General features: G+C 41.7%; 1 protein-coding gene across 4 annotated transcripts in view; it reads left to right on the top strand.

Moving 5' to 3' along the window:
• Positions 1–17,175, top strand: part of ARHGAP25 (Rho GTPase activating protein 25) — a 94,848-nt gene that overhangs the window by 48,296 nt on the left and 29,377 nt on the right. For 3 of the 4 annotated variants that reach the window (XM_086326259.1, XM_086326261.1, XM_086326260.1), the window contains exons 3-4: positions 4,788–4,875; positions 12,123–12,239. In XM_086326259.1, coding sequence (XP_086182385.1) covers positions 4,788–4,875; positions 12,123–12,239 — 205 coding nt within the window. The remainder of the gene's footprint in view (positions 1–4,787; positions 4,876–12,122; positions 12,240–17,175) is intronic. The other variant, XM_086326265.1, reaches the window with a different exon arrangement.

Here is a 17,175-nt window from a genome sequence, read left to right as displayed (position 1 = left end):
TGAGACTTACTTCACTGAGGTGTAGGGGGGGAGCTTATGTTTGGTTCGACTACTATCCGGCCATGTAATTATTTAATTTTTCTAGACCCCTCTTTCTTCTTTTGTAAAATGAGACAGTTATCTGCCACAGGATTATATGAAACACATGTAAAAAGTTGTTTTGTAAAAGCATAAACTGATGTCAAAGGATAAAATAAATTTATTGGTGGTCTTAACTTTTTTCCCTTACCTTGTGGGGAGGAAACTCAGAATCGTCTCAGGATTAAATTAGTAAAGCTGCTTCCAGGATGACAAGTGTGGCTTATGTTTTAGGAAACCTATTAATGTATCAAGCCAATAAGTCAAGATCCAGAAGTCAAATGAGAAAAATTACACATCCCCTAAAGAGATGGCTGAAAAGAGAATTTGATAAAATTCAAAACTCATTTCAGATATAAAAAGTTTTTTTAAAAAGCTTTTAGTAATAAAATGATAGTTTCTTAGAATATTTTACATTATATGGGTATGAACATTTTGACTACAAAAGCCATATGGGAACATGGTAGGAAATTTGGAGGATGCAAAAAATCAGAAAGTAGAAAATAAAAATTATTCCATTAGGAAGAAATAGCTACCCAAATCCTCAATTCTTCCAGTTTTTTATATTCATACACATTTAGAAATATCTATTCTAAGTGCAAAATTAGTATAATAATATTTTAATTAAAAATTAATAATATGTCATGAATATTGTCCCTTATTATTAAATATTCTTCTACAATGTAATTCTTAGTGGTGGCAAAATAATTTCTTGTGTGGACATTCTATAATTTTTTAACCAATTTCATCCTAGAAATTAGTTGAGAATTTGGGCTGATGTTTCTATATTACTGTAACAAACAAGAATTAAGTGGACATCTTGTAGACTTTTCATATATCTATCATTATTTCGTTAAGATAAATAAAAATCTATACAAACTAAAGAACTTTTATTATACTATCATTTAACATTGTTTTGGGATCCATAGACATTGCAGATATCTTGAACTGAAATCAAAGATATAAACTAAATTCATGGGAAAAAAATAAAGGTCTATTTCCACCCTATGTTTCACACCATTCATGATGCTGGATGGAATAAAGACTTACGTGTGAAAACAAGTTCATAAAGATCCGAGAAGAAAGTGTAATTACCTGCATGATCTTTGGGAAGCAGGTATTTCTTAAGCACATTTTAATTTCTTAAGCTGATTTTAATTGCATAAATAGAAATTTCTCTATCTTAAAAACCAAAATAACAAGGTGAAAAGGCAAGGAATAAACAGGAAAAACTGTTCATATACATCTGGTAAATATTCTTCATATCTAAAGTACTCTCAAGCCTATAAGAAACAGCAATAGGAAAATGAGCAAAGGACTTAAACGGACAATTTCCCAAAGAAATGTAATAGCCAAAAGGCATATGTAAAAAATTTCACTCTCAGTCGTAATTAAAGACATGCAGTGGAAGTTAATGAGACATCATTGTCCTTTTATAAAACTGGCAAAGATTTTCTAGAAATTCCAATATTAGTGAAGACTAGGGAACAGGAATTCTCATGCACTATTGGTAGAAATGAGAATCTGTACAACCTATGCCTCTTTAAAAATGCAAATTATTTGACCCTGCATTCCTAACGTAGGGGTTTATAATAGTGACATAGAAAGAATATATAGCAAAAGGGGCTAAGTTATATCAGGGAACTTATATATATTTATACAATAGAATATAATTCAGCTGTTGATGCTGAAATTGATACTTTTTGAAAATGAAAGACATTGATAATTTAATTGCTTGGGAAAAAAGCACTTAACAGCAGAGGATGATTTATATGCTAATCCCATTTTTGAGGGAAAAAAGAATCATGAATCTGTAATTTACAGGAAAAGACTTGGAAAGAAATACACAGATGGGTTAACTGAGTTATCTGAGTACTGGAGTTACACAAAACTTTAATTTTCTCTTTCTCTATAACTAAAATATAAATTAGTTGTAAATTTAAAAAGAACACACATCCCTAAAAAGCTCAAAACACAAAAATGCTGCAATCATCTTAGAGCAATGATATGAAAAAGGCCCTCATGTATACTGATGATGAGTACGTGCAGCCTTTCTAGAAAGCAATTTGGCTAGATTTCTAAGAGCCAAAAATATCATATCCAGAATGACCCTGTCATTCTGGTTTTAAGAAGCTCTTCAAAAGAAATCAGATATGTGCAGTGCTATTTGTAAATGAGAAGCATTGGATAAAGTGTCTGACAAAGGAGAATGATTAAGTAAATTACAGAGTCCTGTGTAATGGACTCTTATTTATGCTCTTCCGGGGGGGGTTTGGGAGAAGGCAATCTGTACATTTTTTCCTCTGAGTTCTCAGAAAGGTCTGTCCAGCTCTAACAGTATAATGCCCTGTAAGTCCATGACCTAGTTTTCTATAACTCATTCCAAAATTTCTTTGTCAAGGAAGTTGTTTAAAACGGAATCTCAGTGAATTGCTCTAAGTCTGTGCTACAGTAATGGTTTTAGACAATCCTGGTATAGCTGTCCCGTTGCTTCATCTGGTTTCTCTGAAGTCAGAGCAGATGGCTGTCTATGGGGGGCAAGCTGGGAAGTATTTAACCAACAGCCTGCCGGTAGAGGAACTATTTTGGATGAAGCACTTGCCAATTTCTGTGGTGTAAATACTCCCACCGTGGCTGATTCAAGCTACCAGCATCCCTGAACTCAGAATTGAGAATGGAAGTACAGTAGCACAGTGTTAGACACTATTTCTACCACACAGATTGATTACATGTAAATAACTACATGAAGAAAAATGATAGTAAACTATAGCAAATCATTAGGTAAATAGAAATTTTTTTTATATTTATATGAGATGATGGATGTTCACCAGACTTATTACAGTGATCGTTTCACGGTGTTTGTGGGTCAAATCATTGTGCTGTGTGTCTTGAACTTGGACAGTGTGGTATGTCACTTGTGTCTCAGGAGAACTGCAAGAAAAAAAAAAGAAAAAAAGAAGTAGAAAATTATAAATTCCGCATAGTACTATCTTTATTTTTAATACAAAATATTTCATTGAAAGGTCATAGAATTTAACTTTTAATAATGGCTATGAGCTATGGGAACAAAACAAAACACTTGTTTTTTAGACAGGAGGGAGCCCTGCCTAGTAGGAAGAAAAATAAAATGTCATTTCAGAGGTGTCTGTCTCTCCTAAATACATCTCTAAACTATTATTTGATAAATCTAATTCAAATAGAGTAAAAATAAAATGTGTAAATACCGTTTATTGAATAGTTATTTGGTGCTGGGATCTGTGTTAAAAGTCCTGCATATACTATCCAGCAGCATAATCTCAGGGTCAATTTTTTCCTGAGGCCACTGATATTTAAAGATAATGAGGAGTGTGTAGGTGGTGGCTATTTTTAAATAATAAAATTAGAGAAGTATAAGCAGATATTTTTCATTTTCCTTCTTCCCCTGCCTCCCTCCTCCCACTCCTTCTCCTCTTCCCCTTTCTCCCCTCGCCCTCCTCTTCCTCTTCTTGTTTATTTTCTACTGTTTCTCAGTCTTAGACATTTTCATTTCTAGACCCCCAAGGAACCTTTATTCTTTTGGGATTCTGGGCTGATATGAGAGTTGCTTAAGACTCTTCCTTTATAACTTCTCTGTTGCCAATCCTTTCATCTGTGGTTTGTTCTAGAAATAAGACGTCCCTGTTTACTCAACTCTGAGTCAGATACACTACCTATTACAGTCAGTGAGATGTAAATTATGAGTGAGTAACTCGAGGACAAATTAGTTATGTCCTTTCCTGCAGTTACTTAGACTTTGAAAGCATTGGTTTCCTCATCTGTGAAATGGGTGTGGCCATCCTGCCCTGCTTTTGATCTGGGGCTGTTCTGAGGTCTAAGGAGATAGTGCGTGTGACGGCGCACTGTCAGTGGTGAAGCAGTGAGTGCACACGTGGTGGAGGTGACTTGTTTTTCTGATGACATTTTCATGAGTAAGGTCACAAGTTCCACCCTCGCTCTTCTACCCCACCCACCCCCGCAAATCCATGATCCTCCTCCCCTGTCCCTTCAAGGGACATTATGCTGAAGGGTCTCAGCACCTCAGCTGTGATGTGAAGAGCACAGGCTGTGAACTCACTTCTGAGATGAATTTCTGCCACTTCCTAGCTCTGTGACATTGAGCAAATCACAGAACCATTCTGATCCCATTTCCTCACCTGTGAATTTGTGTAGCAATACTTTACTTGGAGAATTGATGAAAGGACTAAATGAATAATACACAGTTGAAGTGCTTAGCAAAGGCACAGACTCCTGGAGTATGCTGCTGCTAAGCACTGCATCTCCTTGATGACCTTGGTTCAGTCCTCAGTGCCCCCTCTGGTGACCTGGCAGGTGGTAGGATCCCCCCAGTCTCAACATGGCCTCCACAGAGATCAGGTGTCTGGTTTGGCCATGAATTTGGGCTCTTGGAAAAGTAGGAAGAGACACAGGTTGTTGACAGCACCCTCTCCGCTCATTCTGTGGTCAAGACCTTGTCCTCTTTGTCTCCTCAGGCACCTCCCTTGTGCTCACATTGCTTCCACTTAATTTGACCGAGGTCTGAAGAGCCGAAGGGCCCCATTCGAAGCTGAGATGCTCACTTTCATGTTCCTCTCCACCAGCCCATCACTATCCTGCCTGTCCTCAAACTTAAGTTTAGTTTGAAGCTGATGACATTTCTGTTTATCTTAAAGGCCTCGCTTTCAATCTTTCAGGGCTGCATGTATCTACCTGGAAGTACAATCAAGGAGATTGCCACAAATCCAGAAGAAGCGGGGAAGTTTGTCTTCGAAGTCATTCCAGGTAGGTGACAAAAAGTGGGAGAGATGTTCGTTACATTCCCGGGTTACTTCTGATCCCAGAAGTCAAGGCCAGATTCAGTGAGTCTGTCAACCAGCTAGCCAACCAACCTAGTAAGAATGCATAATAGTTCTATATATAGTTAATGATCCTATACTAATTCATTAATAACATAGAAACTAAGTGGATGTGTGTCTGATTCAGCTCTGTAAGCATTTCAGGGGCACCCTCTTGGAGCCAGCTATTCATTGGGCACTGGGACACTGATCTGAAAGTATATCACCCTCGATAACTAAAAGGGAGCTTCCCTGGTGGCTCAGTGGTTTGTAAAGAATCTGCCTGCCAATGCAGGAGACACAGGATCAATTCCTGGATCAGGAAGATCCTCTGGAGAAGGAAATGGCAACCCACTCCAGTATTCTTGCCTGGGAAATCCCATGGATAGAGGAGCTTGGCAAGCTACAGTCCATGGGGGTCACAAAAATGTTGAACTTGACTTAGCAACTAAGCAACAACATGGAAAGGAACTTAGCTTTGAAGGTGAGTGGGACAATAAAATGAACAAAGTATAAACAGAACCATGAGAAACTGCCGTGTTGGTAGGTCAAAAATGGTTGATAATCAGCAGTCTTATATGGTGCAATGTGATCTAATAAGAAATGACAGCTCCAACTTACTGAGAACTCATTACATGTCACATGCTGTAATTCACCTGTTACACAAGTTAACAGCACGCTGGAGATGCCTGTTTCTAATCAAGAGTTACCTTCCTCGAGCGCATGTAGGGAACGGGGGAATTTGTCTCAGTTTGTCTCAAGGGGAGTTGATGTGCCACACTGAAGCTGCTTCTGCCCGTCTCTTGCCCCACCAGGAACTCCAGGGCTGCTGGTCCAGCTCTGCAGCCAGGTTTTGCTGCTGCCATGGTGACACAGCAGGAGAGGCCCCAAGTCCCCTGAGTGCCCCTTCCCTTAATTCTCTCTTTAACCCTCACACAAGTCAGTCGTATGCATAAGAAGCTTGAGGGGGAAGGCAGTACAGCAGAGAGGGTACATGTGCACTGTTGGAGCCAGCCTGTGTGGGGCCACATCTGGCCCTGCCGTTTGCTGTGTGTGATAGAGTAAAGTGAAAGTCGCTCAGTCGTGTCCAACTCTTTGCGACCTCACCAGGTCCATGGAATTCTCCAGGCAAGAATACTGGAGTGGGTTGCCTTTCCCTTCTCCAGGGGATCTTCCTGACCCAGGGATCGAACCTGGGTCTTCTGCATTGCAGGCAGATTCTTTACCATCTGAGCCACCAGGGAAGCCCCTGCTATGTGTGTAATTGTGGTCAGTTATTGAATCTAATTATTTAATTATTTAATTTCTCCTTCCTCTGTTTCTTTACCTGTGAAATAGGGACAATGATGATGATAGTGAGGATTAAGTAAACAAATATATATGTCATACTTGGTATAGTATCTGGTAACAGTGTCATGTCAGTGTTTGATGTTTTGGCAATAACTAGAGGAAATTGTTGGAGAAGGCAATGGCACCCCACTCTGGTACTCTTGCCTGGAAAATCCCATGGATGGAGGAGCCTGGTGGGCTGCAGTCCATGGGGTCGAGAAGAGTCGGACATGACTGAGCAACTTCACTTTCACTTTTCACTTTCATGCATTGGAGAAGGAAATGGCAACCCACTCTAGTGTTCTTGCCTGGAGAATCCCGGGGATGGGGGAGCCTGGTGGGCTGCCGTCTATGGGGTCGCACAGAGTCAGACACGACTGAAGCGACTTAGCAGCAGCAGCAGCCAAACTGGCTATGACTGTTTATAGAAAACAAATAAAAATAGGATTTTGTTTTTAAAGTTCAGCTCTTCCTAAGTGACCACCTCATGGGCCTTCCCTTGATTTTTATATGAGGAGCTATCTATTTTTCTTCCTTCTGAAAGGAAGAGCCTACTTTTCCAATCTCTCCTTTCTGAGAGAACTCCACCCCTCTCCCACAAAATTTCTTCTCTTTCTAGGGCCCCTTTCCCAGCACAAATCATGAGACACAGCCACTTATGATAACTTGTGTCCCATAGCCTGATTTTTCAATATAGGGTGACCCTACTGAGAGTTCCAACTAGAAATTTACTGTGAGCTTTGCACCAAGAAGCCAGTGCCTTTGGAGACTCTATGCTAGGGTAGGGTGAAGATTTGTCCTCTCATCGTAACTTACACTTGCAGTTGTCTCCTGGGCTGCTGGGGCAGTTCTTGGGCAGATTCACACATGTATGTAGGTGCATGCACACACTCATCACATAAGGAAAAACAACACTTACAAAGCAATAGTAAGGTAGGGAGCCATTTTCCCAAACATGTCATCATTCACCCAACCTGAAATGAGACAATGCTTTCTATTACAATGTAGAGAATTTTCAGTTCCTTTTTTGGTCATCTTTTTGTACGAAAAGATTCTCAGGGGTCAACCCTGGCATAAGAAATGGCCTTCCTAATCAGGGCCCCCTCTCTGTGATCACCAGTGTTAGCTGTACAAAGCCCACAGAGAAGAGTTCCACTGTTGTTATGCTCTGCTTTTCTTTATTTGGAGCAGGCAAAGATTTGTGGCAGGCTTCCCTTCCCTACTTAACTCAAGCAGAATAGCAGTCTCCCACCCAAAGGGAATCATCAGGTAGCGGGGGTGAGGGCTAGTCCTTCTGTGGAATATGTAGGATTTAATTCTCATACTGCTTTCTGAGATGTGACACCAAATTTCTTGAGCACCTGCTATGAGCTGCACATGTTGTAGGAACTGGGAACCCAGCAATGAATGAAACAGCCTGTAAGCAGCTTAGAATCAAGGGAGAAGACTGACAACAAGCTAAATGAATGAGTACATTGTATAGTTTTATGATGAGATCAGTACTATAAGAAGAAAACAAAGTAAGAGAGAGGCAGTTCTGGGTGAAGTGGGGATGGCAACTGTTGATTTATCGTTTGAAGGAGAGCAGGCAGAATAGACATCATTGAGAAGGTGACCTTTGAGCCAAGATCTGAAGGAAGTGAAGGCATGAGCCAAGTGTGTATCTGGAGAAGAGCATTCCAGGGAAGGGAACAGCCGATGCCAAGTCTCTGAGCCTATTTCTCATGTTCAGGAAACAGCAAAGCAGTCAAGGTGGTTACAGTGGAGTGCTGAGAGGGGAGAAGAGGAGGCGATTTGGTCAGGGGTGGGCCCAAATTTCACAGGCACTGGTCAGTAACCACAAAGTTTGATTTTGTGCTGGAAGGATGGAAAGCCATTGGGAGTTTTGAGCAGAGAAGTAACATGATCTAACTTTTGTTTTAAAACTCTTTTGAGGCTAAAAAGGGGCAAAGACATAGCAGGAGCAGCAGAGAGGAGGTTATTGCAATTATACAATTGAGTGATAGAGACAATGAAGGAGGTGAGAAATAAAGCAATTTCTGGACACATTTTGAAGACAGAGAGTACTTCATTTGCTGACAGATTAGATGTAGCAAAGAGAAGTCAAGGTTGACTTCAAGGTTTTCATGCAAACAGGAAAGCTGGCTTTGCTGAGATTTGTGCATGTAGAAGATCAAGGCTTTAGCTTTGTATTTTTGTTTTAGTATTAAGTAGTTAACTCGATTTTAATGACAAGGAAAACAATGTTCAGGGTAATTTAGCTACTGCTTCCATAGGGGTAAGGATATGATGTTAAAAGAGATTTAGAAAAAAAACTCCCCACTAGATTTAGAATGGGAGGGGAGATGTGAAAGAAGGGTCCCTAGAGAAAATAACATTTGTACTATATTTTAAAGGATGGGCTTCTCTGATAGCTCAGATGGTAAAGAATCTGTTTGCAATAAGGGAGACCCAGAGTTTGATCACTGGGTGGGGAAGATCCCCTGAAGCAGGTAATGGCTACCCACTCTAGTATTCTTACCTGGAGAAATCTGCAGACAGAGGAGCCTGCCAGGCTACAGTCCATGAGGTCACAAAGAGTTGGACACAACTGAGCAATTAAACTTTGACTTTAAAGGCTGGCTAGGAGTTCCTTAGGCAAGGGGAAAAAAAAGGCAGGTTCCTAACAAGAGAAACAGCCCAATAGGTGACACATGCTGAACAGACTGTTTAAGTCAGAGAAAGTATGTGTCTGAGGGAGAGCTGCTGTTCTTGGGCTTTGTATTAATGTCAAACAGTTTCTCTCAAAGACAGCTCTTCCTAGCACCTCAGTGTGTCTAAACACTCATTTGTTTGTAGGGCAACAAGAACTTTCAAATTCCTTGTGGTTCTTGTCTCTCAAATCTATCTTAATGTCATTCAGCCTCACTTTCCTTAGCCTTTGAGAGAACCTACTTCTGAATCCATCTTGTCATCAGCTCTTCTGATCAGAAAGATCAGTCATAGAAGCTCTGATTATTTAGAAACATCAAGATCTGGGTATTTCTTAATTGTTGCCATTATGCAACCAAACGAATCTCTCAGGAATGAGTGTGAATTGAAAGGCATGTTCTCTCAGACTGGAGTGTAGGCGTGATGGAAGACACCAGATGAATTTTGGCCAAGGTCAAATTTGAAGCACCATGGGCTGATGGAGACTCTTGAGAGAAAGGTCTGTAGCCTTGCCCTGAGTGTGGTGGTAACTTACTGGGTAACTTCTGGGCTTCTCATGTGGTGCTGGTGGTAAAGAAGCTGCCTGCCAATGCAGGTGATATAAGAGACGTGGGTTCAATCCCTGAGTCGGGAAGATCCCCTAGAGCAGGAAATGGCAACCCACTCCAGTATTCTTGCCTGGAAAATCCCATGGGTGAGGAGCCTGGTGGGCTACAGTCCATAGAGTTGCAAACAGTTGAACATGACTGAAGTGACTTAGTACATACTGGGTACCAATGGGCAAGGCCCGTTGCACCTCTGGGCTTCATTTATTTGTGGAGCAGAAATGATAGTAGAGCCTCATTCTACTTCAGAGGGATATTGTGATTCCTTTGGGATTCCTTAGTTCTTTTTACTGCCTATTTTACTTCTGGAAACATCTGGATGTTCCTCAATAGCCAGTGCTTCCATGGACTGAGACCAGAAGAGCTGTTGATGACCCAACGATAAGATGGATTCAGAATCAGGTTTGTTGTCATTGTTGAGCCACTAAGTCATGTCTGACTTTGTGACTCCGTGGACTGTAGCATGCCAGGCTACAGAATCAGGTTTCTTCAAAGCATAAAGAAAGTGAGACTGGGTAATTTTAAGGTGGGTTCAAGAGACTGGAAACAGAGGAACTTTGGAAGTATTCTGTTGCTATGAAAGAAAATACAGGTTTGGGCCCAACTGGGCAGATATAACAGGTTCTTTTTAAAAGTTTTTTTTTTAAAACAGATGAACCTATTGCCAGGAAGGAATAGAGACACAGACATAGAGAAGGGACATGTGGACACAGTGGAGGAAGGGGAAGGTAGGATGAATTGGGAGAGTAGCATTGAGATACAGACACTAGCATGTAAAATAGCCAGCTAGTGGAAGGCTGCTGTATAACATAGGAACTCAGCTCAGTGCTCTGTGGTGACCTAGAGGGGTAGGGTGGAGGGTGCGGGAGAGGGACGCTAAAAAGGGAGAGGGTATATGTATACATATAGCTGATTCACTTTGCTGTACAGCAGAAACTAACACAAAATTATAAAGCAATAATACTCAAATAAAAAAATAAATGAAAAAACAAATAAAATTGGGACTATGTTTTCTGACATCTAAAAGAAATTGAACTTATTTGATGTACATTATTATGTAAATTACAGGTGTCCAATATAGTGATTCACAATTTTTAAAGGTTGTACTCCATATATAGTTAGTATAAAATATTGGCTATCTTCCCCATGTTGTACAATAAATCCTTGTAGCTTATTTTATTTTATACCCAATAGTGTGTGCCACTTAATCCTCTACCCCAGATTCTCTCTCTCTACTTCCCTCTCCCTACTAGTGACCACTAGTTTGTTTTCTATATCTATGAGTTTGCGTCTCTTTTTTTTATTATATCCACTAGTCTGTTGTATTTTTTAGATGTTATCTATAAGCAATATCATACAATAATTATCTTTCTCTGTTTGACTTATTCTACTTTGCATAACGCCCTCCAAGTTCGTCCATGTTGCTGCAAATGACAAAATTTCATACTTTTTTACTGGCTGAGTAATATCCCATTGTATGTATATACCACATTTTCTTTATCCATTCTTCTGTTGATGGACATTTAGGTTGCTTCCATATCTTGGTAATTGTAAATAATGCTGCTATGAACATTGAAGTGTTTGTATCTTTTCAAATTAGTGGGGGTTTTTTTTTGTTTTGTTTTTTGATAAATACCCAGGAGTGGAATTTCTGGATCATATGGTAGTAGAACAAACTCTTTTTGAAGGAAATGCCCTGATATTTTGAAAAGAATGGGTTGATATCCCCTAGAACAATTTGAGATTTAATAGCATCTTGTCGTTGCCCTTATTTTCTTGCTGTTTTTAAGACCTATGTTTGACGGGTTCCCTCTCTACGCCTCTCCTTCTCTCTCGCTACTTGTCTCTGTCACTTTCTCTCATTCTTTGTCTCGGTTTCCGGGCCCTACTCTGCCCCCTCGTCATTTCCTCTACCCTTTTGTCCACTTGAGAACTCCAACCCAGGACATACTACAGATGTATGTCTATAATATTGGGTTTAAAGTGAAAACAGACTTCATTGGTCTGTCAACTATGTATCAATAGCCACTGTTTGCAATGTCTCGTGCAGGCAGGAGAGCAGTAATCCTGAACAAGAAGCACTGATTCACAAGAGAGACACCTGTGTGCTCACTGTCCCTCCCTCCTGAGTTGCTGTTTCCTTTCCCACACCCACAGCTGAGCTCAGGGTAGCCGAAGAAAGTATCCATGACTGGCGTGATAGACTGAAGTCTTCAAAACTTGTACGGGCTGAGCCTGTCTCCTCTAGTACTGACATTGCCCCTCGCACTTCCTCTTACTTTTGGTAGGAAATGGCTTCTGTCATTCAAGGGAGCAGATCTCAGCCCAAATCAACTCAATTGTCAACCACTGGGTTCAGTGATTCATCTATAGAATTGGGAGTTTCAGCAAAAACAGCAAAGGTGCATGGATATTCAGTTCTTCTGGGAATAAGTAGATGCTTTTGTGTTGTTTGACTGATTGTTTAATTGGACCAAAGAAGCAATTCAGGCTTGACTGCCCCCTTGCTGCCCCTTGCTCTACTCCCTGGCAAATGTAAGACCTTCATTAATGTTGCTTCTTCCTCCAGCCTCATGTGACCAGAGTCGTACAGGACAGGATTCCTATGTCCTCATGGCCAGCTCCCAGGCGGAAATGGAGGAGTGGGTTAAATTCCTTAGGAGAGTCTCTGGCACGCCCTCTGGAGGTAAGGACCCCTGCAGGCTTTTCTGAACAGGTGTCTGTGACATCTCAGAGATGGGAAGGAAGTAGTTTCAGACATGATCTTTCCTGGAACAGTGTTCAAAGAAGACCACGAGGGGACAACTCTGAGGCCGTGCTCATTGCCAAGGCTCTAACTTCCCTCCCCCAGTGATATCAAAGCCAACTCTAGATTGGCTGGAAAGATCTGTGTTTGCACTCATCGACAAATGTGTGTGATGCCCTGAAGTGGTCCTTTCTCCTCTCTGGACACAGTGCTTTTGTCTGTAAAATGAATGGATTGGAGCAGCTGATGCCAGTCTCCAGCAGCACTAACCTTCAGCGGTACCAAGAGTCTGCCCAGTTATAGGGACTTCCGAACCTAAAAGCGTTGATGGCAGGATCTATGCTAAAAGCATAAGTAAGGCTGATCAGCACAAGAAAGGAAAGTTGCTGTGGGGGTCAGACTGGGGAGAGGTTCTGGATTTGTGTCTAGTGTAATAGGTATGCAATGAATTCAGAACTGAACACTTTTCTGGCTTACAAGTATTTGAGTGTACAAGCTCAAGTTCAAGGTTACAAGCCTGAGTATTTGAGCTCTCTGAGAAACTTGATGCTGTGTCCACCAGGAGCCCTGCCTGTGAATAACTAATGTGAAAAAAAATGAAATTAATAAACAGGTGAATCCAGTATGTGATTTTTCATGTCATTAAAAAATATGAAAGAACTGATGTGGACATGATCTCAAGAGACCACATAACACAAATGAGTGTATTCAACTTTTTTAAGAAGACACTCATTTTTGTCAACTTCAGGATAACTGTGTAATACATGATTATTTATCAGTTATGCTGCCTGTTAATTTATAAATCATTGGAGGGGGTGCTTTTACAACTCAAATATTATGTATTTTTTAATTGCCCAATTATTTCTTTCAAAAATGATGAGCACCTTAACAATTTTGTGGACATTTGAAAAAATATAGGAAAATAACCACCCATAAGGCTACCGAAGATATTTTTATATTTTCCTTTCAGCCAGTGTTCATATATACACACTTCTTCCCCAGGATGATAAACGTAGGTTATATGCAATTCAATGCCTTTTATTTTATAGTTTAATTTTCCAAAATGGTTGTATAATCTTAATTGGAAAAATGTATGCAAATGATGTTAAACAAGAAAGAGGGACGCACTGGGCATCTGTAGTCGCTCCTTCAGGAAACCAAGGGCAGGAACTTCCAGGAGGACTCAAGGAGCTGAGACTGAGAACTGATCAGCATGAGCTTATCCTGTTTGTTTCTGAGGGGCCATGCAGCTGTTCATTCTGTTTTTCTCTGCCTTCTTGTCTGTTTTCATCTAGTTAACAGCTCTCTACCACTCATGCCAGTCCCAAATACTGCTGTGCTAGCTCCAGCTTTCCTGTATTTCTCTCTTAACTACCAGTGGAGATTGAGCTCAACCTCTTGTTGTTCAGTCACTAAGTCCTGTCCAGCTCTTTGTGACCCCCATGGACCTGCAGTACACCAGGCTCGTCTGTCCTCCAGTATTTCCCGGAGTTTGCTCAAATTCATGTTCATTGAGTCAGTGGTACTATCTAACCATCTCATCCTCTGTCGCCCCTTTCTCCTTTTGCCTTCAATCTTTCCCAGCATCAGGGTCCTTTCCAATGAGTCGGCTCTTCACATCAGGTGGCCAAAATATCGGAGCTTCAGTTTCAGCAACAGTGCTTCCAGTGAATGGGGTGGCAGCAGAGGCTGAGCTCATTCCCTTTCATGGATCACAGCCTTGCAGCGAAGGCACTTGCGTTACTCAATGAAACTATGAGTCATGCCTTGCAGAGCTACCCAAGACGGATGGGTCATAGTGAAGGGTTCTGATAAAGTGTAAGGAAATGGCAACCCATTCAGTATTCTTCCCTGGAGAACCCTATGAACAGTATGAGCTCAGCCTCTACCATGGCCCCATTCCAAACTCCTGGCTCAGCTGTGGTCAGGATCAGGGGCAGGGATGCTGTCCTATGACCTGCATGGGGGGTTGAGGGGTGGGCTGTGAGAACAGAAGTGGCTTGGATGGGACAGCCCAACTCAAGAGTGCCTGCCTCCTACAAAGAGCTGCAACCTATTACCAAAAAAAAAGTGTGATTTCATTAACCATTTCCCAATTCCTAAATATGGCATTTTTGGGGGTGCTAATCTAGTAGAGATGAGATGTTTATTTATTAAATGTCTATTCGGTGATGCTCACCCTGGCTGGTCTTATCTGTGACCTTCCTTACTGCCCGGGATTGTGAGATGGTTGACGTTTTCTTTCCTGGATCCAGTGCTTTCACTAAACTGACAAGGGTAGTAGATACCTTCTAAAATATGTACCTGTTCTGAGTCAGAATGCTGTGGCTGTGCTGTGACCAGCATCCGTGCCCCCTGTGGTGCTCTGCTCCGCCTTGTCAGGGTGAACTGCTGCTACAGTCATAACACAAACGGGGATTTCTTCCTCACCCCACCTGGAGGCCACCACCATCAAAAGCAAGTCAAGCATAAGTCCTGTAGGCAGAGGAAAGTCCAGGGGAGGAAAAATAAGAGCACGGCACTATTTATTTATTCAGAGAACAAGGTTTGGATTTGATGTGGCATCTCAGACCCTTAAAAGTTTTCCGTTGAACCAAACTCAGAGATCTCAGGATGAGAAGGCATTTGAAGACAGCAGAGTCCAGTCTGAGGCCATGGGACAAGTCAGACATTTGCCCTTCCTGTTTTTAAGTCAGGACAGTCCAGTCCTGAGGAAGTAAATGATTTTTCCAAGGGGCCCAGGTATCAAGGGGCAGCAGCAAGGCTACTGTCTCTGTAGGGGGCCCTCTTTTGCCTTGTAAAGTGCCGCGCATCTGCGTCTACTGGATCCCAAGGGCACATCCTTCAAACACCGGGAAGACACTGAGATCTGCTGCTGCTGTCTTTTTCCAGCTCTTCATGAAACTTCTTATGACTTTTTTTCACCCAGAACCTAATCACGTCTCACCACCTTCACTACCACCATCCGAGTTGAGATGCCAGACTGTCTTGTTCCAAGTGCGGCTTTGATCTCCACACTTTCTCCAGGCTTTCAGCCTCTCCATCTTACAGTCTGTTTTCAACAGAGCAGAAGAGCAAGCCTGTTAACTCTGTCATATCAAGATCCTGCTTTACTCATCACAGTCCAATAGCTTCCTTTCTCTGTCAGAGGAAAAGTCAGAAGCGTTAGGATGAACCTGTACACAATCTGCCCCCATCCCTGTGACCTCTCCAACCTTGTTTTCTAGAACCCTCTCCAGTGCTCATTTCATTCCAGCTTCACCAGCCTCCATGCTCTTCCCCAAACACCCTGGACACAGTCCTGTCTCAGGGCCCTGGCACTTACTGCTTTCTCTGTCCGTAATCCTCCTTTCTCAGACAGCTGTGTGACTTGGTCCTTTGCTTTGCTCAAGTCCTTGCTCAAATATCACGTCAGCAAGCCCTGCCCCAATCGTCCCGTTTAATATTAAGCCCTTTTCCCATCAAGTCATTCTCATGACAGTTCTGCAGAGCTGAGGCTTCTTCCTGCCCCAGTTCCTTTTCTAACTCCCGTGATGGGAGAGATAGTCCACGTGGTTCCCACGCAAACCTAACTTCTTCCCCATGGCTCTTCCTGCCTTGGAAGTGATTCTGAACACGCCTATAACCGTGTCTGATTCTGGGACCAACTTCGGCGGATATGTGTTGTGGGGAGGGGGAGGGTTCCCCCACAAGTTCAAGCAATTCTTCTACAGGAGCTAGGTGTTATGCAATTGAACTCAATTTTGACACTATCTACAAAGGTAAAGAGTCCACCTGCCAGTGAAGGAGATGCAGGAAACGTGGGTTCAATCCCTGGGTTGGGAAAATCCCATAGAGGAGGAAATGGCAACCCACTCCAGTATTCTTGCCTGGAGAACCCCATGGACAGAGGAGCCTGGTGGGCTACAGTCCTTGGGGTGCAGAGTCAGATAAGACTGAGTGACTGAGCACACACGCATGCATCAAGAGATAGCTTCAGGTTTCACAAATTAAGAGCTCAGTCCTGCAAGACTGCCCACAAGCACACACTCACTTCATATGCCTTCGACAAGTCCATATTGTACCATATGTATCTGACCAAACAGCTAGAGATTAGAAATTCCAACAATCCCTCCTTGGGTTCTAATAATTTTCTGGAGTGGCTCAGAGAGCAGAGAAACCAGTTTACGTACTAGATTACTGGTTTATTATAAAAGGACAAAACTCATGAACAGACAAGTAGAAGATATGTGTAGGAAAGGTATGGGTAAGCCCTCTCCCCGCACCCTTCTATCAGTTCCTCCTTGTGTTCAGCAACCTGACATCTTTCTGAACCCATTTTGTTTGTTTGTTTGTTTTTTTCTGGAGGTTTCATTACATAGGCAGGATTGATTAAATCAGTGGTCACTGGTCATTGAATTCAGTCGCCAGCCCCTCTCCCCTTCCAGGGAGGCTGAGAAGGCTGAGACTGAAAGTTCCAAACCAATAGTCACATGGTTGGTTCCCCTAGCAACCAGCCCCCATTCTTAGCTAGGATCCAAAAATTACCTCTTTAACATAACAAAAGACACTTGATCACTCTCATCTCAGGAAATTCCAAGAGTTTTAGGAACTCTGTGCCAGGAAATGGGTGGAAGAGCAAACATATATTTCTTATTATAAATCATGATATTGCACCTTGGAAAGCAACATTTTGGTGCACCTTGGTATTCCAGCTTTTTCTTTTTTTTTATCTTGCTAATAAAGATATTTATAATTTACAAAGCAGTGGTAGTATTTGCATACATTCATTGTGTTTTTTTTTTATTTTGAATCCTTTATTTATAAATTCAGTATCTTTTTTCTTTTTTTTTCATTTTTATTTTATTTTTTTAAATTTTATTTTATTTTTAAACTT

The sequence above is a fragment of the Bos grunniens genome, chromosome 11 (assembly GCF_055505025.1).
Source record: "Bos grunniens cultivar Pamir isolate PY7600 chromosome 11, Bosgru_T2T1.0, whole genome shotgun sequence".
NCBI lineage: Eukaryota > Metazoa > Chordata > Mammalia > Artiodactyla > Bovidae > Bos > Bos grunniens.
The sequence above is the reverse complement of the archived record's forward strand: the minus strand, read 5'-3'. Positions and strand labels throughout refer to the sequence as shown.